The sequence below is a fragment of the Gadus morhua genome, chromosome 23 (genome assembly GCF_902167405.1).
Source record: "Gadus morhua chromosome 23, gadMor3.0, whole genome shotgun sequence".
Taxonomy (NCBI): Eukaryota; Metazoa; Chordata; class Actinopteri; order Gadiformes; family Gadidae; genus Gadus; species Gadus morhua.
Genome location: NC_044070.1, coordinates 22,995,679 through 23,017,515, shown reverse-complemented (window position 1 = coordinate 23,017,515; position 21,837 = coordinate 22,995,679). Strand labels below are relative to the sequence as shown.

Here is a 21,837-nt window from a genome sequence, read left to right as displayed (position 1 = left end):
AATCAGTAGGAGTACCGGCCTGTTACGCACATCTGGAAGGTCGCCCAGCTGTGGAGATAAGAGGCTAAGTCCGCGTCGGAAGAGGATTCGCTCGGACGGTAGGAATCCTTCAGAATGAGGAAAACGGAGTAGAAAGAGGGACAACGAAACTGAAAAGAAGAGTAACTGTACAGCGTATTGTTTCGTATTACCGTAAGTACCACAAGCTAAGGTATAAGACAATTCGCAGCATCGTAGCGTCCCATGAATACTGTAAGATACATCGGCAAATCTGGAGGTTTACAAAAAAAAATGCTTTGCCTTCCTGCTGTGTGATCGTCACAGTCAGCCTCGGAGAGGAACAAAAAATCAAAACAACAGAAACAATATATTGTCAGGTAATATAGATATATTTGGGCTCCACATTTCACCCCTATACACAAAAATGTCTTGCCACAAAGTCTTTCTTTGTGAGGGGCCGTTTCGCCCGCTGTGGACATAACTAACACTGACAGGACACACATCTGTCTACATCTGCTCACGAGGGGGGGTCGGCAATGAAAGGTCAAGGCTTTGTGGGGAGGGGGGGGGGGGGGGGGGGGGGGGTGTTATTCCAACCACAACCAATAGCGTGACAGTGGCGCCCGCGGCCGTTGCCTGCGTCCTCCCCTTCATCCGCTCTGCTACTCAACCCAGAAAAAGTAGACGATGCCCATCTCGGCACGTAGGTAAGAGTGCGTTCGTTTGCGTTCGTCAAACGTCAAAACGTCAAACCCCTCGGTGGTATCATCCCCCCTCTCCCACTCTCCGGCCCCCTCCTCCTCTCTCGCCCACTGCCGCTGGTTCAGCGTCCGCCGTTAAGAGTCCCTGTCGCTGTCGTCGGCGCCGTACATGTCCGCCAGCTTCTTGAACCTGGGCCCCCACTCGCTCAGGTAGTTGTAGTCCTGGTCGCCGTCGGTGGTCACCGACTCCAGCGAGCTCAGGGACTCGGCCACCGAGCCGCTGCCCTCGTAGGCGTAGGTGGCCAGCGAGTCGTAGGGCGGCGCCGTGGGATCCCCGTCGTTGTCCTGCAGCCGCTGGCTGATGAACTCCCGGACGTCCCCGTTGTGGCCGTGGCCGGGGTCGCGGGCGGGCGGCGGCGGTGGCACGGGGCGGCGCACCGGCGGGTAGAAGGGCTCGGGGGCGATGTCCCGGCGCTGCTTGCTCTCCTCGATGGCCTCGGGGTTGCGCAGCGTGCCGATGTCGAAGGCCTGGGTGTCCTCCTCGCCGCCACCCTCGTCGTTGTAGCTCACCACATTGTCGCGCACGTCCTCCTTGGAGATGATCAGGGGCTCCTTCTTCCTCTGCCTCCGCAGGGCGGCGAACAGAACCACGATCACTGGGAGGGTGAGTAGAGGAGCACAGAGTCAGAGATGGGTTAGGAAGAGGCGAACAGAACCAGGATCACTGGGAGGGAGAGTAGAGGAGCACAGAGTCAGAGATGGGTTAGGAAGAGGCGAACAGAACCAGGATCACTGGGAGGGAGAGTAGAGGAGCACAGAGTCAGAGATGGGTTAGGAAGAGGCGAACAGAACCAGGATCACTGGGAGGGAGAGTAGAGGAGCACAGAGTCAGAGATGGGTTAGGAGGACGGAACAGAACCACGATCACTGGGAGGGAGAGTAGAGGAGCACAGTCAGAGATGGGTTAGGAAGAGGCGATCAGAACCACGATCACTGGGAGGGAGAGTAGAGGAGCACAGAGTCAGAGATGGGTTAGGAGGACGGAACAGAACCACGATCACTGGGAGGGAGAGTAGAGGAGCACAGAGTCAGAGAGATGGTTTAGAAGGAGGGACCAGAACCACGATCACTAAGGGCACATAGAGGAGCACAGAACAATGATGACTGTGAAGGCACCTAGTGCAGCACAGAGAGGTTAGAAGTAGGCAACAGAACCACGGTCCCTACTGTGAGGGAACTAAGACGGAGGACACAGAACACAGAGAGAGAGGAGCGGCTGTTTGAAAAGCGTCATTACGATACAAGCAAAACAAAAGCTCAGAAACACCCCGCCGCTGAACAAAGGAGTTTGTTGTGCTTGTTTCTCTGTGCTCTGTGTCCTTCTCGGCGGTTCTGAGAGCCAGCCTGCGTCCACTGGGACGGACTGATGTGTGTGAGTGTTCACCCCCATCTGAGGACTCTGTCCGTCTGTCAGACTGGCGCGGCGAACGCGGGGAGACAGCGTTTGGAGTTTCTTGCCGGGCTTCAGAGCGCCCTTCAAATAAACCATCTTGTTCCAACACATATTGTCTAAACAAGAGGTTTTTGAAGGGATGTAGTGGGTTCAAGTCAGTCCATGTGTTTGACTTAAAATACTATAAATACAAATAAATAAAGGACGACACCTACCAAGGTGTGGTTAAATGGGCTGATTAACAGTCTCTCTGAGTATACCCTCGTGTTCCCCAACCCGTTTGGGCTCCTCTTCCCGTTCTGAGCAGACATTTGTTGTCGCCCCGTCTTCAACAGTTTTTGGTGCTTCTGCCGCCTCACACTTGGTTTGAACCCCATCAACATCTGCCGCTGATATCCTTGTCCCAGTGAACATATGCGTGTGCAGCGCACTCGGCGATTAGTGGCTCTCTGCCGGCTGCCAAACCGGCCGGCTGTTTGTATTTACAGGACCTTAATGCAACCTTTAAAACCGTCCAATTTCAACACAAATGTGCTATCAAATATTGATAGCCTTTAAGTTAGCAATGTCCCGCCAGCGTCTAAATGCATATCAGGTAACCCCAAAGTTGGAGAAACATGTTGGGGAAACACTCTGCCTATACCCCCCAAGGCAAGTCTAGGCACTTATTGTATGTTGTACATCCTGGCACTCACTAAATAGTAGGGCCCGACCGATTCATCGGCCTGCCGATTTAATCGGCCGATTATAGCCTTTTTGAAAATAATCGACATCTGCCAAAAAGACGCAGATTACAACCGATTTTTTATTTATTTTTTTAGAAATGTTATTGCGCTTAGTATCCTGCAGATTGCGCTCCCACTCGCCTGCTAACTAACAACTTTAGCTGGAGTAAAAAAGAGGAGATTGAATTTTACCGTACAACATGAAAGCGCGCTCGCTCAGGCAGCTGCGCGCTCACCTCACCAATGTACACAAGACGCGTTGTTTGAGCATGTTGTGCCTGTTTTTCTTTAGGTCCCAGGCCATGTTAATTTGTTATACTGTAGACTCTAACGGTGAGACCATACTGCTCAGCACGCACGTGTTAGTCACTGCTCACGGGCGCAGCAAATTGGGAGTTAGTTATTTATTTTACATTGTAAATTACACTAATTTTTGACTGTAAATGTATTCTAAAACACTCAAAGGTTCTGCATTCAATTCACACATTCGTCAAAAGTGTTTAAAGTATATTTAACGTATCAAAAACTATGTTTTATATGCTTTTTTTTTTTTTTTTTTTAATCACCCGATTAAATCGTAATTGTAATTTTTCTCTGAAAATAATCGGCATCGGCACTCAAAAATCAATATCGGTCGGGCCCTACTAAATAGTACTTAGCATTGTCTGGCATCTTATCCTAGCTATCTCTGTTGTATACAGGGAATGGGTTAACCTAGCGATTGTTAGTGTTTGGCACTTGGTTCTATGAACATCCTTACTGTTCCGACAGCGATATATTTCTGTTTCTCTTTCTTCTGACGAATGGACTTATTGTAAGTCACTTTGGATAAAAGCATCTGCTAAAAGCCCTCAATGTAAAGGTAAATATTAGCTCCGCCCACCCCTGCCCAACGACATAGAGGAGCACAGAGAGAGAGATGGGTTAGAAGGAGGGACCAGAACCACGATCACTGGAAGGGAGAGTAGAGGAGCACAGAACAACCATCACTGAGGGAACGTAGAGGAGCACAGAACCATGATCACTGAGGGCACATAAAGGAGCGCAGAAAGAGAGATGGGTTAGAAGGAGGGGACAAAACCATGATCACAGTGAGGGCAGATAGAGGAGCACAGAGAGACAGATGGGTTAGAAGTGGACACATAGAGGAGCACAGAACCATGATCACTGAGGGAACATAGATGAGCACAGAACAACGATCACTGAGGGAACATAGAGGAGCACAGAACCAAGATCACTGAGGGAACATAGAGGAGCACAGAACCACGATCACTGAGGGCACATAGAGGAGCACAGAACCCCGATCACTGAGGGCACATAGAGGAGCACAGAACCATGATCACTGAGGGCACATAGAGGAGCACAGAACCAGGATCACTGGTAGGCCAGATAGAGGAGCGCAGAGAGAGGGACGGTTCCTCACTCAGCAGGATGATGGAGCAGAGCAAGATGGCCACCAGGGCGCCGGTGCTGAGCCCCGCCCTCGCGGCCAGCGCCTCGGCGTTGCACAGCTGCATGTTGCCGTCGCGGTCGCACGTGCACACGCGCACGGTCAGCGTGTTGGTGCTGCTCAGCATGGGGTACTCGCCGTCGGAGATCACCACGGGCACCAGGTACACGCTCCGCTGCAGGTTGAGGTAGCTGTTCCTCCGCGTCAGGATCCACGCCGTGTTGTCTGCAGTGGGGACGGACAGCGGCCACATAGAGGAGCACAGAACCACGATCAATAAGGGAACATAGAGGAGCACAGAACCACAATCAGTGAGGGAACATAGAGGAGCACAGAACCACGATCACTGGTAGGGGACGGACAGCGGCCGTTGGGTTAAGGATGATGTTACTTTCAGTTTTCGAGGTGCTTTTAACGTTGAAACTTTGTGTTGAAAGCATTTTTTTTTTATTGTTTTGTATTATTTTATTTTTTTTATCGACCCTTAACAACAACACTATTAACTAACGAAAGGCATTCTTCATTCATCAACTCACCAATGGCATTGAACAACCAATCTGAAAACTTTTTCTGCATTTGCGTTAATTTGCTCACGTGAAAGCGTGCTCAGGATAATAATACTCGCTTGTTTATTATTTATACTGTTTATTGTTTACTCTTGTTGACCCTTAACAACAGCACTACTAACCAACAAAGGCATTCTTCAACCAATGTTATTCACTCATTCTACACAAATCTACAAAGACTGTGACGCCCAAACAACAAACAAACAAACATTTGTTTGAATTTTATTTCAAACCTGACATAAAATAAAACACATTGATGCGTGGGGACGGACGGCGGTAAACAAACCCAACAAACACCGGCGTCAGCGGAGCGTGCCCTCGGCTTCCCCGGGCGCATTAAGGCCGTCGACCACACGGCGGGGCTCACCTTTGTTGTCACGCACAGAGAAGTTGGCCTTGCCCGAGGCCTCCGGCGCCAGGCTGAAGACGAAGCGGTGCCCTCCTATGGGGTTGTCTGGGTCGCTGGCACTCACCGTCTGTATCCTCTAGAACCAGACACACACACACACAACGTATTCAGGATGAGTAGTCGACAAGGCCGAAGCCCAGTCCTGCCTCTGTGATGTTATCGCGCCGAATAGGTTTCATGTTGTAGATTGGGTGTTTTAGCATTCAAAGTGTTGTTTTTGTCGTGCTGGGCGCAGCGCAGGGGGTTTGGGTCAGCGACACAAGGTGGTAAAGTAAGCACCGCATGCAGAAGCTGTTTTCCGACTCTCCACTCCTTCCTTTAGTTTATAGCGTCTTATATATACGCGCCCATCTCGTACTTTTGAGATGGAACACCATGCGCCTCGAGCAGAAGTGGACCAGGAAAATAGGACAGGATCCAGCACCATTTACTAAGTTAGCGCTAGACGCTTTCATCCGAGGGGACTCAAAGTTAACTTTTCTGTCATTAATGAGCAGGTCATTACTGACAGCACTCAAGGTTGCAGACGTTTGGGGTTTGAGAATCGAGATCCGCTCGTCTGGGAGTGGAAAGTGCACATCGCTAGAAGGACCTGAGGACAGATCCAACCCAGACCCTGAGACACGTAAATGACTCATTTAGAGAACGCTTTTCTAAAGAGTGGCCACTCAAAGCGCTTTACTTTAATGCCCAACATTCACCCATTCATCCACACATTCACACTGCGACGTCGGTGTGAACCACGCAAGAGGACGGCCAGCTGGTCAGGAGCAGTCACACCTCGACGCTCAGCTAGGAGGAGCCGGGGATCGAACCAGCAACCTTCCGGTTACCAGCCGACCCGCTCCACCTCCTGAGCCACGTGCCGTCCCCTACGTGCGGGGGTCATACCTGGTTGGCTCGGGCGTTCTCACAGACGAACGTCTCGTAGTTTGTGGCAAAGGTCGGGGCGTTGTCGTTGACGTCCAGGATCCGGATGAAGACGGGGACGCGGGTCATCTGGCGAGGGGCGTCTGTAGAGGGGTCAGGGGGGACAGCGGTCAGCTGCGAGGTCGTTTTCAAAGTTCAAAGTTTCAAAGTATTTTGGTTAATATCTTTAAGACATCTACGTAAAACAGAGCGGAAACCCTTTTCTCAGGCTGCCTGTGCTTTTGTCTGATAATTTTGTGATTTTTTTTTTGTCGCAAAAAAATGTATCGCAAAACCTGAGCTGTTTCTTTAAAACAAACCACCCTAGCGATAACGTTGTCTTCTTGAAATGTCATCATTTGCCGTATTCATCTACCATCTCTGGTAAAAAATGTTGATTTTATTATAGTACAATTTCGCTCATTGATGAAATCACGCTCTGAACACTCTTTTTTTTTTTCTTTTTTTTTTTTTTCAACAACCTTGCTTGTGCTTATCAGGCCGATCTGTGTCTATCCCTACCCCTCTTTGGTTTCACGCAATTCAGGTCCAATCTACACGCCCCCCCCCACCCCCACCCTCTCCATTTTAACCCACTTTCCAACCGGCCTTCAATCTCCGAAATGTCTTTGAATTTACCATCCTGATAAAAGGGCATTTCTTAAATTAGGTAAAAAGCGACACCTCTTTCCCTCCTCGCCTCCTTAACCTCATACCCCAGTTACCCAGCAGTGCCTAATCCCTCAGATGTGGGCGGGGTGCGGTGGAAACAGTATTGGGGCCGTAGTGAGGGCCAGCTCCCAGGTGGGGGAGTGTCTAATGGTGTCAGGGTTAATCAGAGCGCTGCTAGAAAATACTCCCAAGACCAAAGGAGTCATTTGTTTGTAGTAGAAATGTGAAGCGGAAAACATTCAGCCACATGGACATTTGGATATCTGAATGAACCAATTTAGGTTCATTTTTGGGAATAAACCGTTAAACGGTTGAGAAAAACATTCCATGTGTAAATAGAAAAATATTATACGTAAAAAGAGTTCAATGCCTGGAATGTAATTTTTATCAAACCTCTGTGTATTCTACTTGATGTAGAAATAATATTAGTCAGAGATTAACCACTTTAGGTTCATTTTTAGAAAAAAAACATTGAAAACGTTTAAACCACTCGTGTGTAATTTAATCCAATCTTTGTCAATTCATCGGAAGTAATCATTGAGACTTGTGCCATTTTACATGTCAAAATTGGCCTGGGTGAATCAGCCAAACCCGCGAGGCGTCAATGCCGGCCGTCCGTAATGAGTAAAAAGTTGTTCTCTGCACTCACTGAACTCGGTGGCGATGATGGAGATGTTGTGCCAGGCGGCCTCCTCTCTGTCCAGCTCCCTCAGGACGAACACTGAGCCGTTGCCCGCGTGCACGTTGAACACTCTGTCCATGTCCGTCCGCCGATCAATAGAGTATCTGCAGAGTGCACGCACACACACACACACACAAACAAACGTGCACACACACATGCACACACATGCACGCACACACACACACACAGGCACAAGCACATACACACACGCATAAGCACACACACACAAATGTGCACACACATACACACGCACGCACATACACATACATACACACACACACACATACAGGTACACAGAGGGAGAGAGAGAGAGAGATGTTTCAATCATGCGGGCGAGTCAGATAGGGAGGCTAGGAGGTGTGGAGGGAAAGTTCAGCACAGCGCCTCCAAGACGCGTGCAGGACGGGTTTAGACCCGTCACTGTGGGAAACTTCTTCAGCCCAAAATAAACAAGTCCTCCAGAATAGACTGTGTGCTCCGGCGGGGAGAGACAATGTGTTTGGAGTTGCCTCACAAACAAACGCACACACACACACATACACACAGACAAACACAATCACGATCACGAGTTGAGACATACACACACACACACATGCACACCTTGAAACAAGCACACATACACATACACAACGACACACACCTTGACACACAAGTTCAGACATACACACAAACACGTTAACAAACGTGTGCATGGAGACACACACACACACAAGGGGATGCACACGCTCCATCTGTGTGCAATCAATACACACATGCACGCAGGCTAGAAAATGCGCACAGTTGACATAGTCACGTGCACATAGACACAGGCACAAAAACACACACAGAAATCCATATGTTTGCACAAAACAAATTCTAACTATGTTTTATATATATATATATATATATATATATATATATATATATATATATATATATATATATATATATATACTGTACAAGTAAACACAGGCATACAAACACAAATTCAAACACGTATACATAAGCAAACACATGTACATGCATTCACACTGACTGACGCAAACACACATGCACACACACACACACACACACACACACACACACTCACACACACACACACGGGAGCCAACAGGTTATCCAGTGGTAATGTTTTCCTGTGTTTGCTGGACTGGCGATGCATCAGGGTGATTAATGGAGTCGCAGGCGACAGGGGGGCCAGCCGGAGAGGACACACACCCCGTCGGGGAGAGCATGAGCGAGGGCTCTCTCCGCACCGCTGCGCCTCCACCCGCCAACACCCCCAGCACTCTCTCCACCTCCGGCAGCTTCCTGGCACGCACCCCCCCCTCCGTCTCCTCGCCCAGATCCCTCCCCCCAACCCCCCCCCCCCCCCACACACACACACACACACACACACACACACACACACACACACACACACCCCTTCACCGCATCGACCGTTTTACTATCTTTATCAAAACAGCCCAACCCTCCTCCTCCTCCTCCTCCTCCTCCTCCTCCTCCTCTCCTCCCCACTGGGTAGCTCTGGCGTGTCCATGTATCTACCACCAGAAGGCTCAGCCTCTCCTCTCTCTCCTCCTTCGGTCTCTCTCTCCTCCTCTCTGTCTCCTTATCCTCTTATCTCTCCCTGCTCTCTCTCCTTCGTCCTCTCTGTCCTCCTCCTCCTCTTGCTCGACCCTCCGTCTCCATCGCCGCCAGGCATAGCCCCTCCTCGTTCGCCCTTTTCCCCCCTCTGTCCCTCTCTCTAGCTCTCTCCTCCACCTCCCTCCTGCATCTCCTCCTCCACTTCTGCTTACAGAATGCTGTCCTCCTCCTCCTCCTCCTCTCTCTCTGTCTCTCTCTCTCTCTCTCTCTCTCTCTATCTCTCTCTCTCTCTCTCTCTCTCTCTCTCTCTCTCTCGTCTCCTCTAGCTCTCTCTTCCTCCACCACCACCACCACCGCCATCCGAGCCAGACCCAGTCTCTCCCCTCTCTCTCCTCCTCCACCTCCACCAGCACCCCCAGCCATACCCAGCCTCTGTTGTCCTCCTCCAGTGTAGCTGAACCCGGTAGATCGTTTGCGCCTGGCGGGCTTGCTAATTACCTTCCTCATATTCTGCTGGAATCACTCGTCCCCTGATTAACGACCAGGAAATAACGGTTTATCCGTGTGTCCCGTGTCCTGTGTGTGTGTGTGTGTGTGTGTGTGTGTGTGCCTGTGCGTGCGTGTTTGTATGTGTGTGGGTTTGCATTTGGGTGCACGAGTCCAGTCGTGCACAATGGGAGCATGGGCATCCTGTGTGCCGGTAGGCAGGCAGACAGACCGGTACACCGCTCAATAACTTCAGCAGGTCCGAATGCAACAATTGCACAGGCTTATGACAGGTCTGCCACAGCCATAGATACCAGCTGAAAATATCATACATAATAGATGAGTTATGGGGTTATAGCAGCAGGGGTGAAATAAGTCCAAGGGCCAGGCTATGGACTCAGAGGGGGAGGAGTTTGAATGTTTGATGGCCACAGGCAGGAATTATCCCCTGTTGCGCTCTGCAGTGCAACTCAGTGGAATGACATTTACATTTCCATTTAGGGCCTTTAGCTGACACTTTTATCCAAAGCGACGCACATTCACACATCAACGGCTGAGTCAACGTCGCAAGGCGACAGCCAGCTCGTCGGGAGCAGTCAGGGGGAGGTGTCTTGCTCAGGGACATCTCGACACTCAAACTAGCAACCTTCCGGTTACAAGTCAACCCTACTGAGCTACTGCAGGCCCCTACACGAGCTCTGAATATCCTCCTCTGCTTGACCAGCATGTCTACGACCTGTTGGCAGTCATCGTCCGAGATGACGCACGACTTGGGCGGCCTGCTCCTCTCTGACGCCCCCGCCACCGCCGGAGAGTCCAGCTCCAACGCTACGTCATCGGCCTCGCGGGTGAGTTTGTTTCGTCTGTTGGCATCCGCAACACTCAACCTGCTGCCTCCGGACACCGCAGGACAAAGAATAGCACCGGCAAACCAGAGACACTATTGAAGAACAGTTTAAGATTGTTGTCCCTTTCCCATTTGCCGACTCCTCTGTCGGACTGAAACCACTGAAGGTCTTCATGTCGTACTGCTAGTCTCTCTCATGTTGTTGTGCTGGTGTCTCCACTCGAGTCCCAGACTTCTTCTCTTGAGCCTGTCTGATATTCCCTCTCATGTACTGTCGCATCGTCCTCCCCTCCTCACTATTACCCGTTCTAAAGGCCCTCTCTGCATTCAAGAGGCCTGCATGTCCCTCGTTACCCTGGCTTGTTATTGGAACAACAATGGACGGTCCTCGCTGGGACAGGGCGGTCCACACAGAAGTGGATGTTATATGATACACATCCTCAGCCCATCAAAGCATCAATGTCCTCCCCGTGCTGCGTCTCCCAGAGTGCGTGCCGGTCCGCCACCTCTAACAGCCTCATGGGCGTCTCATGGGTCTCTCCCCGAGCACCTCCTCCCTGCAGAACGGACCCTTCACCAGAGGCACATCGCAGGGGTGGATGTGTACCAGCCTGCGGTGTGACCTCCCCCGTTGGGGTGGGGGGGCGGGGGGGGGGCGAAGAACAGCCGTGTGCATCCTTAATGTTAGCATACATCGAGTCCCCGGGCTCCGCTTCTCCCTGGCAGGACAGCTCACACACTGGGCGAGGTCGGGCTGGGCTGTTGCCATGGTGACGTGGTCCAAGCCCCCGAACATTGGGTTGTGACGAGGGGATTCTGGGCCGCTTGGGGTCTTGAGTTGAGCGACGAGCCACGGCGGCGGCGCCAATGACGGAACGCGTCCTCGATCGTAACAGGAACCGCGGGTCGCGCCATCTGCCGTCAACTAGAACAACAAGCTCCTGCCTGTATGCTGATCGCGCTCGGTGCGGACGCATTCGAGCCCCGACGGTCCGGAAAGCCACGTAAACGTGGTCGGGTATATCCCGGAGTAATCTCCCGCTGGCCCTGGTGAGCGGGGAGGAGATGCAGCTTGTGTACGGCTTGTATCTCCTCCTCTCCACAAGTCTCTGTTGTCTCTCACTCTCTCTCCCGATCTCCGCTTTGTTCCGGTTCCTCCTCTGTGTCCTTCCGGAGAGTTCCGCGCGGACGTCGGTGGTGGTTCTGGATGAACAACGCCAGCCTTGGCGCCGCGACCGCCCGCTCCCCGGAGGGCTTCGCGCGGCCACGGGGCTGCGGAGGACAGCGGCTGCGTGACGGCGGCGCGGATGAATGGAAGTGGTAATTCCACTGTCACAAAAAAACACAGAGCAGGACTCTGTCCCCACCACTGGCCTGATTTGGAGAGGCTGCAGATTAAATAAGGAACAAGCAAACAACTGAACAAGTGTGATAAAAGAAGAGAGTTAAAAGTCAGAGGAAAAAGAAAGAGCAAGGAGGAAGCCGGAACCGAGCTGTGTGTGTGTGTGTGTGTGTGTGTGTGTGTGTGTGTGTGTGTGTGTGTGTGTGTGTGTGTGTGTGTGTGTGTGTGTGTGTGTGTGTGTGTGTGTGTGTGTGTGTGTGTGTGTGTGTGTGTGTGTTTGCACGCTAGTAAGCTGGGTCATTATGTGTGTGTGTGTTCAGTGTGGTTGGCTTTTGTGGGGGAGTAGTTTGAATGTGGTTACATCATGTGTGTGTGTGTGTGTGTTTGTGTGTAGGTGCCGTTGTCTGTGTGCAGGTGCTTGCATGATGTTATGCCCGCCAGAGGTGGTGGTGGTGGTGGTGGTGGAGGTGGTGATGGTCACACAGGTTGCCAGTGCTGTATAATTGTATCCTCCTTAAAAAGAATACAACATGGCACCAGCACCATGAACACCAGGCTGTCCACAATCTGTCACACTCTGTTTTACACTTGTGTGTGTACTTGTGTGTATGTGCTTGTGTGTGTGTGTGTGCATGTGCGTATAGCAGGGGATTCATTAACGTGCTCCCTGGAGTACCATGTGTGTGTGTGTATCTGTGTCAGTTACACACATGCATGCATGTCTGCACACTTGCAACCTCTGGAGTTTGAAAGTGGATGGACTTTGGTGTCTGTCGTGGAGGTAGGGTGGGAGGGAGGGGGGGGGGGGGGTAGCGCTCGCGCACAGACAGATAACAATCACTGGATCTCAGCAGACCTCCCCTAACAACCCTTAGGTCTTAGCTACACCCTCTCCCCCCCCCCCCCCCCCCCCCTCATGCCCAACCCTGTCTCCTCCCCCTCCTCTCTGGCTGTAAATGCCAGCGGGTAGGTACCGCACGGATGATGGGTGATAAAAGAGAATGATATCATATTTGACACCCGCAATAAAGTACTGGAACTTCAACCTTGAGAATCAACTCCTGGCGTGGCTCGTAAAAAACGAAGAAAGTCTCTTAGTACGAGGACCGCAGGCCCAACCTCACCCGCCCTTTTCCTTTTGAGTGCCGCTTGGGCCGTGGCGAAACGACGGCGGCGGCATTGATTGTGTTATCTCGCTGAACTATGGTATGCTAATGAAGCGCTGGTTTTATTTCCAGGGAGTACACTGCGTAAATGTCTCCGGAATCCAGGTTATACCGAGGGGGGGCGAGTGCCCTCTTTGCGAGGGTGCGTTTTAGAGGGACCGGGATGGGAGGCTCGCTGACATTCAGGACAAACTCCAGAAAGCGTGGGTTTCGAGTTTGGGGTTTTGGGACGGGATATCCGCCCGGTTTTTCATCCACTTTCAGCTGAAAGGAGCTGGGTTTGATGCTCAATGACATTCAAGCCAAACTCAAAAGGAGGTGAGTTTGGGGTTTTAGGATGGGATATCGTAGTTGTTCCTACAGACTTCCAGCCGAGTTTAGCTGGGTTTGAGGCTCGATGACATTCAAGCCAAACTTGTGTTGATTTTTGAGTTTGGGGTTTTAGGATGTGATATAGTAGTTATTCCTTCCGATTTCCAACCGAGACCAGCTTGGTTTGACACTCGATGACATTCAAGCCAAATTTGTGTTGAGTTCCGAGTTTCAAGGTTTGAGGATGGGATATCGTAGTGTTTCTTCCCCGACTTCCAAACGAGAGGAGCTGGGTTTGACACTCGATGACATTCAAGCCAAACTTGTGTTGAGTTTCAAGTTTGGGGTTTTAGGATGTGATATCGTAGTTGTTTTTCCCTCAATTTCCAACCGAGAGAAGCTGGGTTTAATCTCCCCCCCCCCCATCCATGTTCTCGGTGTACCTGGAGGCATCCTTCAGCGAGATCACCTTCACCCCCTACCTGCTCCTTAACGACGTGAGGCTGCATTATCGGCGTCGCTTTGGATAAAAGCGTCTGCTAAACGACCGTTATAACCATCTTCCTGCAAATGGAAAACCCAGGAACGTTGAGCAATTGTTGATTTTCAGGAGGGGGGGTTCTTTCAATTCTGGTGGGCCCTCCCGCTGTGCGTTGATACCTTCCAGAACATTCGCACTCCTTCTCAACGCCATAATCCGCCACGAATGCTACTTTCATCCCGGTGTTCGCCAGAATACTGTCATCCATGTCAAATTCAGCCAACTTTATTTGTGAAGCCCCTGTGTTGTGAATCCAATCTCGAAAGGGCTCGACGGGGCCCTGTGTCGGATGGGCCCCCCCCCCCCCCAGCGTAAGACCCCCTCAGAAAGGGCCAGGAAAAAAAATAAAAAATGAGAACACATAAGAGGGATCCTTCCCCGGGAGATGTCTCGGAGTACAATAGGTGCCGGGGGGGCAGACAGCAGACACAACGAGTTAAACCTCTTTTACATTACTCTTCCTGCATCGCTCTGCCTCAATACCAGCTCCTTCTTTCTTTTTTTCACCCCACTTCAGACGGGATTGGTGAAAAAAAGAAAGAAATCTATTTGTTCCCTCGCAGCCACGCGGCTCATGCTCTTAGCCGGATCAAATCCATCCTCTTTTGACTTCCCAGCGGTGGGAGGGGCTTTGGTTTCCAATGACAACAGCACAGTTAACCTCTTTCACGGGGCTGTCATAGCCGGGTTAACAAGTGTGGTCCTTGACAGCCGGGGAGTCTGTTTCATGCCGGTGCGTCGCCATAGACGAGTCGAGTGAAGTCGTTGTTCTGTCCGGAGCTCTGGTGCACCGGGGACGAAGACGCCAGATGAAATCTTTTTTTTTGGTGACTTGTGTAACTGACATCAGTTGGTCCGGCTGCTGCACACGCGCACGCATACGCGCACGCACACACACACACACACACACACACACACACACACACACACACACACACACACACACACACACACACACACACACACTAGTTGCTTCAATATTGATTGTAGGCTGGAAGTTGCTTCGGTTGAAAGCATCTGCTGTAAGTAAATCCATGTAAATATCCAGATGTAAATCCAAATGTAAATTGAATTTGTCTAACCTGCCCGTGTGTTTTGAGGCAGGCAGACACAAGCTAAATCGAGGGGGAGAATACAAATAGTTAACCAAAGTCCTAAGGCCAGGATTCAAATCAAGATCTCTGTAGCTACAAGGCAACAGCGATCCACCCAGCTCCACCCAAATCCTTTAATCCTGTCAATCTTGGTCCACCAGAGATCAGGTGGTTCCAGATGAATCCAGGCGAAACCAGCTCAACAATGAGAAAGCTGGGGTAACCAAATGGAAACCGGTGTAGAGAGATTAAGCTAAACACAACCGGATTAAACCAGACGTAACCAAGGGAGACCAGGTGAAGCTAAACACAACCGGATTAAACCAGATGCAACCAAGTGCAACCAGGTGATGTTAAATACGACCAGGATGTACCAGAGGTTACCAAGGGGAACCAGGTGAAGCTTAACGCAACCAGATGCAAGCAGGTGTAACCATGGTTACACGGTAACCATGCAAAACCAAGTGAAACCAGGTGTGACCGGGTTAAGTGAGCTCAAACTGTTTAAACCCAGAACAAGCCATGTGTGAACAAAAGGAAACCAGGTCAAACCAGGTGTGACAAAATAAACCAGTTAAGACCGGCTGTAACGAGGCCAATCCATTTAAAACCAGATCAAACCCCACTGAACCAGATACAACCGGATGTAACCCGTTTACGTGGAAGTCACTCAGCAGACGCTTTCATCCATTTTGAATCCCTGCGTCGGCCGACCGTACCTGACGGGGTTGTGGAGGGCGTCCGGGTCGGAGGCGCTGACGGAGCCGATGACGGTGCTCCTGGCGGCGTCCTCCTTCACCTCCATGACGTAGCTCGGGCGCTCGAACACGGGCGGCTCGTCCACGTCCTCCACCTGGACCTTCACCGTGGCGTCGTCGCGGAACGGCGCGGCGGCGAAGAACCGGGGGTTGAGGTGGACATTCTCCACCTGCACGCGCAGACTGTACTGCCGCTTCCGCTCAAAGTCCAGGGGCTGGGGGGGGGGAGGAGGGGGGGGGAGGGGAGGAGGGGGGGGGGGGGGGGGGAGGAGGTGGTGGTGATGGAGACAGAGGACCAGAGTAATGGAGAGGGAAATTGAGAGCAATGGGGGAAAGGATGAGTAGGAGTAGGATTGAGATGGAGGGAGGGTTGGAAGGGGAGAGGTGAGAGATGGAGGGAGGGAGGGAGGGATGGATGAGTGGGAGAGAGATGGAGGGAGAGAGGAGAGTTGGAGAGAGAGATGGAAGTGCGGTAGAGAGAGATTGAGGGAGAGAGGACGAGAGGGAGAGATGGAGGGAGAGATTGAAGTGCGGCAAAGAGATGGAGGGAGAGATGAAAGTGCGGAGAGAGAGAGAAAATATCAAGATGAAGAGAGGTAGAATGAGAGCCAAATGGAGAAAGGGAAGAGAGGGAGACGGGGAAAGAGACATTATTTTAATTCGGTATCAAACAAGTGATGAAAGTGTTCAATTTTACACCAAAAGTAAGAAGCAAGGACTGGAGAAAGTATCAAACAGAATTAAAAGATTAAACATTAAAGGCAAGCCAAAAAAAACATTAGAACATAAGAAATACATGATTACTGTGGATGGATAAATGGACTTATTACAGCGGCCATTAGATTATAATCAATATTCAACCCTTAGGCAGGCTTCAGCCACACTGAGGGAAGGCTAAAGGGAAGGGAGAGGGGTTTAAGGGGGGAGTGGACACATGGACAGACAGATACGGAGATTAAGGATTACATTTATGGATGGTCTGTCCGCAAAGCTATCAGTGGCGGAGCTCTCTCTGGGCTCACTGTGCAAACGGTACACTGTGGTTCCTTCTATCTGTGAAAAGCCATCCATTCACTGTGACATTCAGTGAAACCATGCGCATTTCACTGGGTCATCCGAGATGAGTTAGTGATTAACATCCCATTAACAAGTATTGTAATTCTGTGGTATCGTAGAATATCATACCCTATTTAGTTTAGCCTACTTAAGCCTGTTTTAGCATATTGTGTAATATAATACTGCATCTAGTTTAGCCTAGTATAGCATATCGTATAATATCATACCTTATCTAGTTTAGCCTATCGTAGAATATCATACTGTTACTAGTTTAGACTACTTTAGCATATCTTAACATGTCGTAGAATATCATACCGTATGTTGTTAACTAGCTTACTTAAGCCTACTTTAGAAGAGTTTGGCCTAGCTCTGCGTAGCATGCGTCGCAGCTCTGCACCAGTGATATGCAGCCAGCCAAGAGCCTAGTCGGGTGGTGTGACAAATTAGCAAAATTTGCAAAAAAATTTTACCCTGAAAGCATCAGAAGATTTTCTCCACACTTACAAATATCTCACTAATATATCTGCAAGCCATGGTGGTCACTCGATACTACGATTCATATTGCCTATGGATTGTTGGCTACCCAATGTCAGCAATCTGCCTGTAGGCATCTTTGTGAAAGATGCCTTGCCCCTTCCCTTTCCTTCATGTCCATTGACCTGATCTATATGCCACCATAAATACTACATTCTGTTGTTTTTCTTCGGTCACAATCAAATGTGGAACCAAATAGATCAGTGAAGTAGTAGTTCAGCTAGTCTAACAACCTCCAGGTATTAGATAGTAGATAAAGGATTAGTTTCGATTCGGATAATTCACGTGTATTAATAATTGCACCATTGAAGGCAAAATCTTCTCGGCACCAAAATAGCACTCTGTTGCACATGGAATGACGTCATTGGAGCAATGCCAGTGACCAATGGCATCGGGCCTCTTCATAGGGGGGGGCAGTAACAGCCATTGGTGTACATTAATCAAATACAGCCATTTTATATTAATATTTGGCCAACTATCACCGGTCCGGAGTCTTCACCTTGCATTCTCAGGAAAAGATGGCTTGACCTAGGTATGGCCAAAGCTAGAGTCGACAGGGCAACGTGCATCATGGCGGATAGCTTTGAAAAACACACGTATACAGTATTTCTTTGTTAAACTGATAATGATTTCCTTGGGGAACTTATTCCAACCCATTTCTTCAGCCTCATGAAGCCATGCGAGAACACGATACCTGCCAATTAACCTTGATGGTGTGAGGCTCAATTTCCCACGTCCGTCACTGTGAATCACCCCTAGCCTCGTGCTGCTCAACGCCGCGGTTAGCTCTGGGTGAAAGTTGTCAGATAGCAACGCTAGGGGAGGCGGAAAGAAAAGGTTCAAAGAGAGTTTTGTATTGTTGTTAAGGTATATTATACTATTTTTTAATGAGTGATACCCGACGTGGCGCTGGCTGGCGGTTCAAGAGAGGTTTAAGCATTCACTAAACTCAAGCTTTTTATCGTTTTTCCTGGTAAGGTAGAAGGCACAGCCTCAGGTTTAGTTTTATATGACACATTCAACAAGGCTTTGTAATCTGCGTAAACCACACAAAGCTGTTCGCAGGCTGAAGGAAGGTCGCTTATCCATAGACAACCTGCATACAAAAACAAGATTGATTTGTAAAAACCAACAAAAAGAAACTAATCGCTTTATCTAAAAACATGTCCTTTGCTTTTTCTTATTCAAGGGTGCTACATCTGAAGTGCTGATCCTCAATGCCCGAAACAAACCGTGATTAAACATTTCAAGGAATCCACCGTTGCCTGTCCGACGAGAATCGCGTCAGCACAACGGCCCGTGAAGTGTGGCTGCGAAGCGTTCACCACTGGGGCCTCCCTGCAGGCGTCAGACTCACGCGTGATCGGTTAACGCGTGCTGTCGATAGGTGATCGGATATCATGAAGGAACTCTTTTTACCACAGACGGTCTCCATTCTGTGGTTGTTGTTGCTTTGTTTTGGCTTCCTGTGTACACTTGAGATCCAGCGGGCATTATGAAGGCGTCATAGCGATGCTGACCTCATCTGACCATGGAGATATATATATATATATATATATATATATATATACACCGATATACACTCTGTAGCACTGAGCCCTGTGATCCTCAAAGCCCGACGCATTCGCAGATGGTTAGTGTGTGTGTGGTGTGTGTGCGTTTGTGTGTGTGTCCGTGTGCGTCCGTGTGTATGCTAGGGGGGGGAAAGGTCAAAGGACAGCTTCAAATAGCCCGTGGCAGCGCGACGCCTCGCGCGGGCTTACAGGCCGCGCTCCCAGGCCATCGATAATAACTTGATACGAGCCATCGATTTTTCTCCTCTTTCTTTTTTCCCTCCACTCGGGCGTCTGCTGTTAAGACAAGGGGGTGTGGGGGTGTGGGGGTGTGGGGGGACGGGGACGCTGAGCGATGTCAATCCAGGAAAATGTTGCTGGCGGGGGGTGGGAGGGTGGGGGGGAGACAGACAGGGCAGAGAGAGAGAGAGGGGAGCAGGGGGGGAGACGGGAGCCACTCGTGTTTGACAAGCCCATTTAATTAGCACGGTGGAGCATTAGGGTTGGCGGAGGTAACCCCTCCACATCGCCCCCCCCTCTCCCCCCACATCTCCCCCCTCCTCCCCCCCTCCTCCCCCCCCCCCTGCACAACACTCCAACATGCCGTCCACCCCGCTCGCGTGATAGCAGCGGCCAAGGCTCGGGAAAAGAAGGCAATTATGTCTTCTTCTGCTCAATGATGGTATGATGTGGGGGGGGGGGATCGATTGAACGCAGCGAGAGAGGGACGAAAGAGAGAGGGAGATGAAAGAGAGAGAGAGAGAGAGAGAGATCGAGAGAGGCAGAGAGAGAGATAGAAAAGAAGGAGAGCGAGGCAGAGGGAGTGGGGGAGAGGGAGAAAGAGGGAGAGGGAAGACGAAAGAGAGAGACGAGAGAGAGACGAAAGAGAGAGGGAGATGAAAGAGAGAGCGAGAGAGAGAGATCAGGAGAGGCAGAGAGAGAGAGAGAGATCAGGAGAGGCAGAGAGAGAGAGAGAGAGAGAGATCAGGAGAGGCAGAGAGAGAGAGAGAGAGAAAAGGAGAGCGAGGCAGAGGGAGAGGGGGAGAGGGAGAAAGAGGGAGATGGAGACGAAAGAGAGAGAGACGAAAGATTTTTGGAAGCATAGGGAGAGAGACGAAAGAGAAGGAGACGAAAGAGAGAGGGAGACGAAAGAGAGAGAGAGACGAAAGAGGGAAAGAGGGCACTTGATGAAGCAACTGTCAGCCTTTCGTTGAATACATCAGAAGCACGGCGTGGTTGCGGCGGCGGCGGAGGAGGCCAGCCGCTGGTTGGTGCGATCCATACCGCGCGTCGATATTATATTTGCCGCCTGGAGGCAGTGGGGAGAAGAATGGAGTTCATCCGAGGCTCACGGACTGGGGGAGAGACAGTACGCGGCTCCGGGGCTGCGATGAATGAACCCCAGTCGAGGTGTGTTTGATTCGAGATTCGGCGCTTAACTCGACACCTCAGCGCGAGTTACGCGACGTCCGTGGTTTCATCTTTTCTGTGGACATGTTCGGGAGCTCTGATCTTAAACGAGCACTTTTTATAAAACCGCTGCCACGCAGTACTCTCGAACCGTCGTCGTCTATCACAACGTGTTTGCGTCACTGTTCCCTCCCGTCGGTGTCCTCCGGTTCGTGCGCCCGATGGCACGGATCCGAGCGATAATGTACCGCTCTCTCCGTGCGTCTGTTCCGACGCCGCCGCCACGCACGGACTGGCGCCGCTCCACTGGCTTCCCACGCCGCCGCCGCCACCGTTAACAAACACCGACAAGGACTTAATTAACCCGGCTAATGTAGCGCGCCGCGACGCATGGACGGCGCGCGTTTCCTCACCCTCCTGACGACGATGACTCCTTCCTGCGTGCTCTTATTGGTGAAGACGTCGAACATGCCGGGGCCGTCACTGCTGATGATGCGGTACTCCATCTCGGCGTTCTCGCCAATGTCGGCGTCCAGGGCCCTCAGGAGCCCCACCGTGGCCCCCAGGTCGGCTGTCTCTGGCACCCGGAACTCATACAGGCCTGGGGGAGGGAGGTAGAGGGGGAGGGAGGCAGAGAGACATAGGGAGACAGAGGGAGGGAGAGATTGGTTTATGTCGTTTCTTTAATTCATGTAATGCGAGAGACAGGGAGATGGAGAGATGGAGAAATTGTTGATGAAGCTGTTTTTTTTATTTATGTTCTGCAGAGAGAGAGAGAGAGAGAGAGAGAGAGAGAGAGAGAGAGAGAGAGAGAGAGAGAGGGGAAGCGAATGAGATAAGGGAGAAGAGAGAGAGAGAGAGAGAGAGAATTAGGTAGAGAAGGAGAGAAGGGAAAAAGGAGGAAAGAAAGAAAGAGACGAGAGCGAACGAAAATATACTGAATGAAGGAACAAAGGAGGATAAAAAGAAGGTGAAAGCGAGTGAGAGAAGGAGTGAAGGTCAGGCGAGAGGCAGCCTAAAGGGAACCGGGGAAAGTAACAAGTAAGAGAAATACCGAATGAGCTAAAGGGGAGAAAAAGGAGCTGAAGCAGAAGAATAAAGAAGAAATATTAGGGAGCGGGAGAAATACATTAAGTTATATGGCACGAGCTGGTCAGCTGTAAAAAAAGCCGTTGCTCAGGCAGTAAAAGCCGGTTCATCGGCATACATTTGGCCTCTCATCAGGGTTGCTTAAAGGCTTTTTTCTTTTTGCACCAAAACCGGAATGATGGGATGCGCCATAAAGCTTTGGGGCCAATCTGTTGCGTGTGAATTAATTGGTCCTTCTGTTTTTCTAATGCAGTTTCCTGTTCCTCGGCGCTGCGAGCGATGGCGGCCTGTCACTCCCAACGTCCCCACTGTGTGGTTTATGCGCAAACAAATGAGGTGGGTTTTGCAGCAGAAAGGAGGCACAACGCGCGCACACACACACACACACACACACACACACACACACACACACACACACACACACACACACACACACACACACACACACACACACACACACACACACATGCAGAAACACACACACATGCACACAAACACAAATTAGATCCACGCACA

General features: G+C 50.6%; 1 protein-coding gene across 1 annotated transcript in view; it reads right to left on the bottom strand.

Annotated features, from left to right (window-relative positions):
- Nucleotides 1-563: 563 nt before the first annotated feature.
- LOC115537035 (cadherin-6) overlaps nucleotides 564-21,837 on the bottom strand; it is a 48,482-nt gene continuing 27,208 nt past the window's right edge. Inside the window, exons 5-11 of the mRNA XM_030348629.1 lie at nucleotides 20,646-20,833; nucleotides 15,641-15,894; nucleotides 7,535-7,671; nucleotides 6,196-6,317; nucleotides 5,263-5,380; nucleotides 4,303-4,554; nucleotides 564-1,357 (exon numbers count right to left, since the gene is read on the bottom strand). Of these exons, the coding sequence (XP_030204489.1) occupies nucleotides 837-1,357; nucleotides 4,303-4,554; nucleotides 5,263-5,380; nucleotides 6,196-6,317; nucleotides 7,535-7,671; nucleotides 15,641-15,894; nucleotides 20,646-20,833 (1,592 nt within the window). The 3' untranslated portion in view covers nucleotides 564-836. The remainder of the gene's footprint in view (nucleotides 1,358-4,302; nucleotides 4,555-5,262; nucleotides 5,381-6,195; nucleotides 6,318-7,534; nucleotides 7,672-15,640; nucleotides 15,895-20,645; nucleotides 20,834-21,837) is intronic.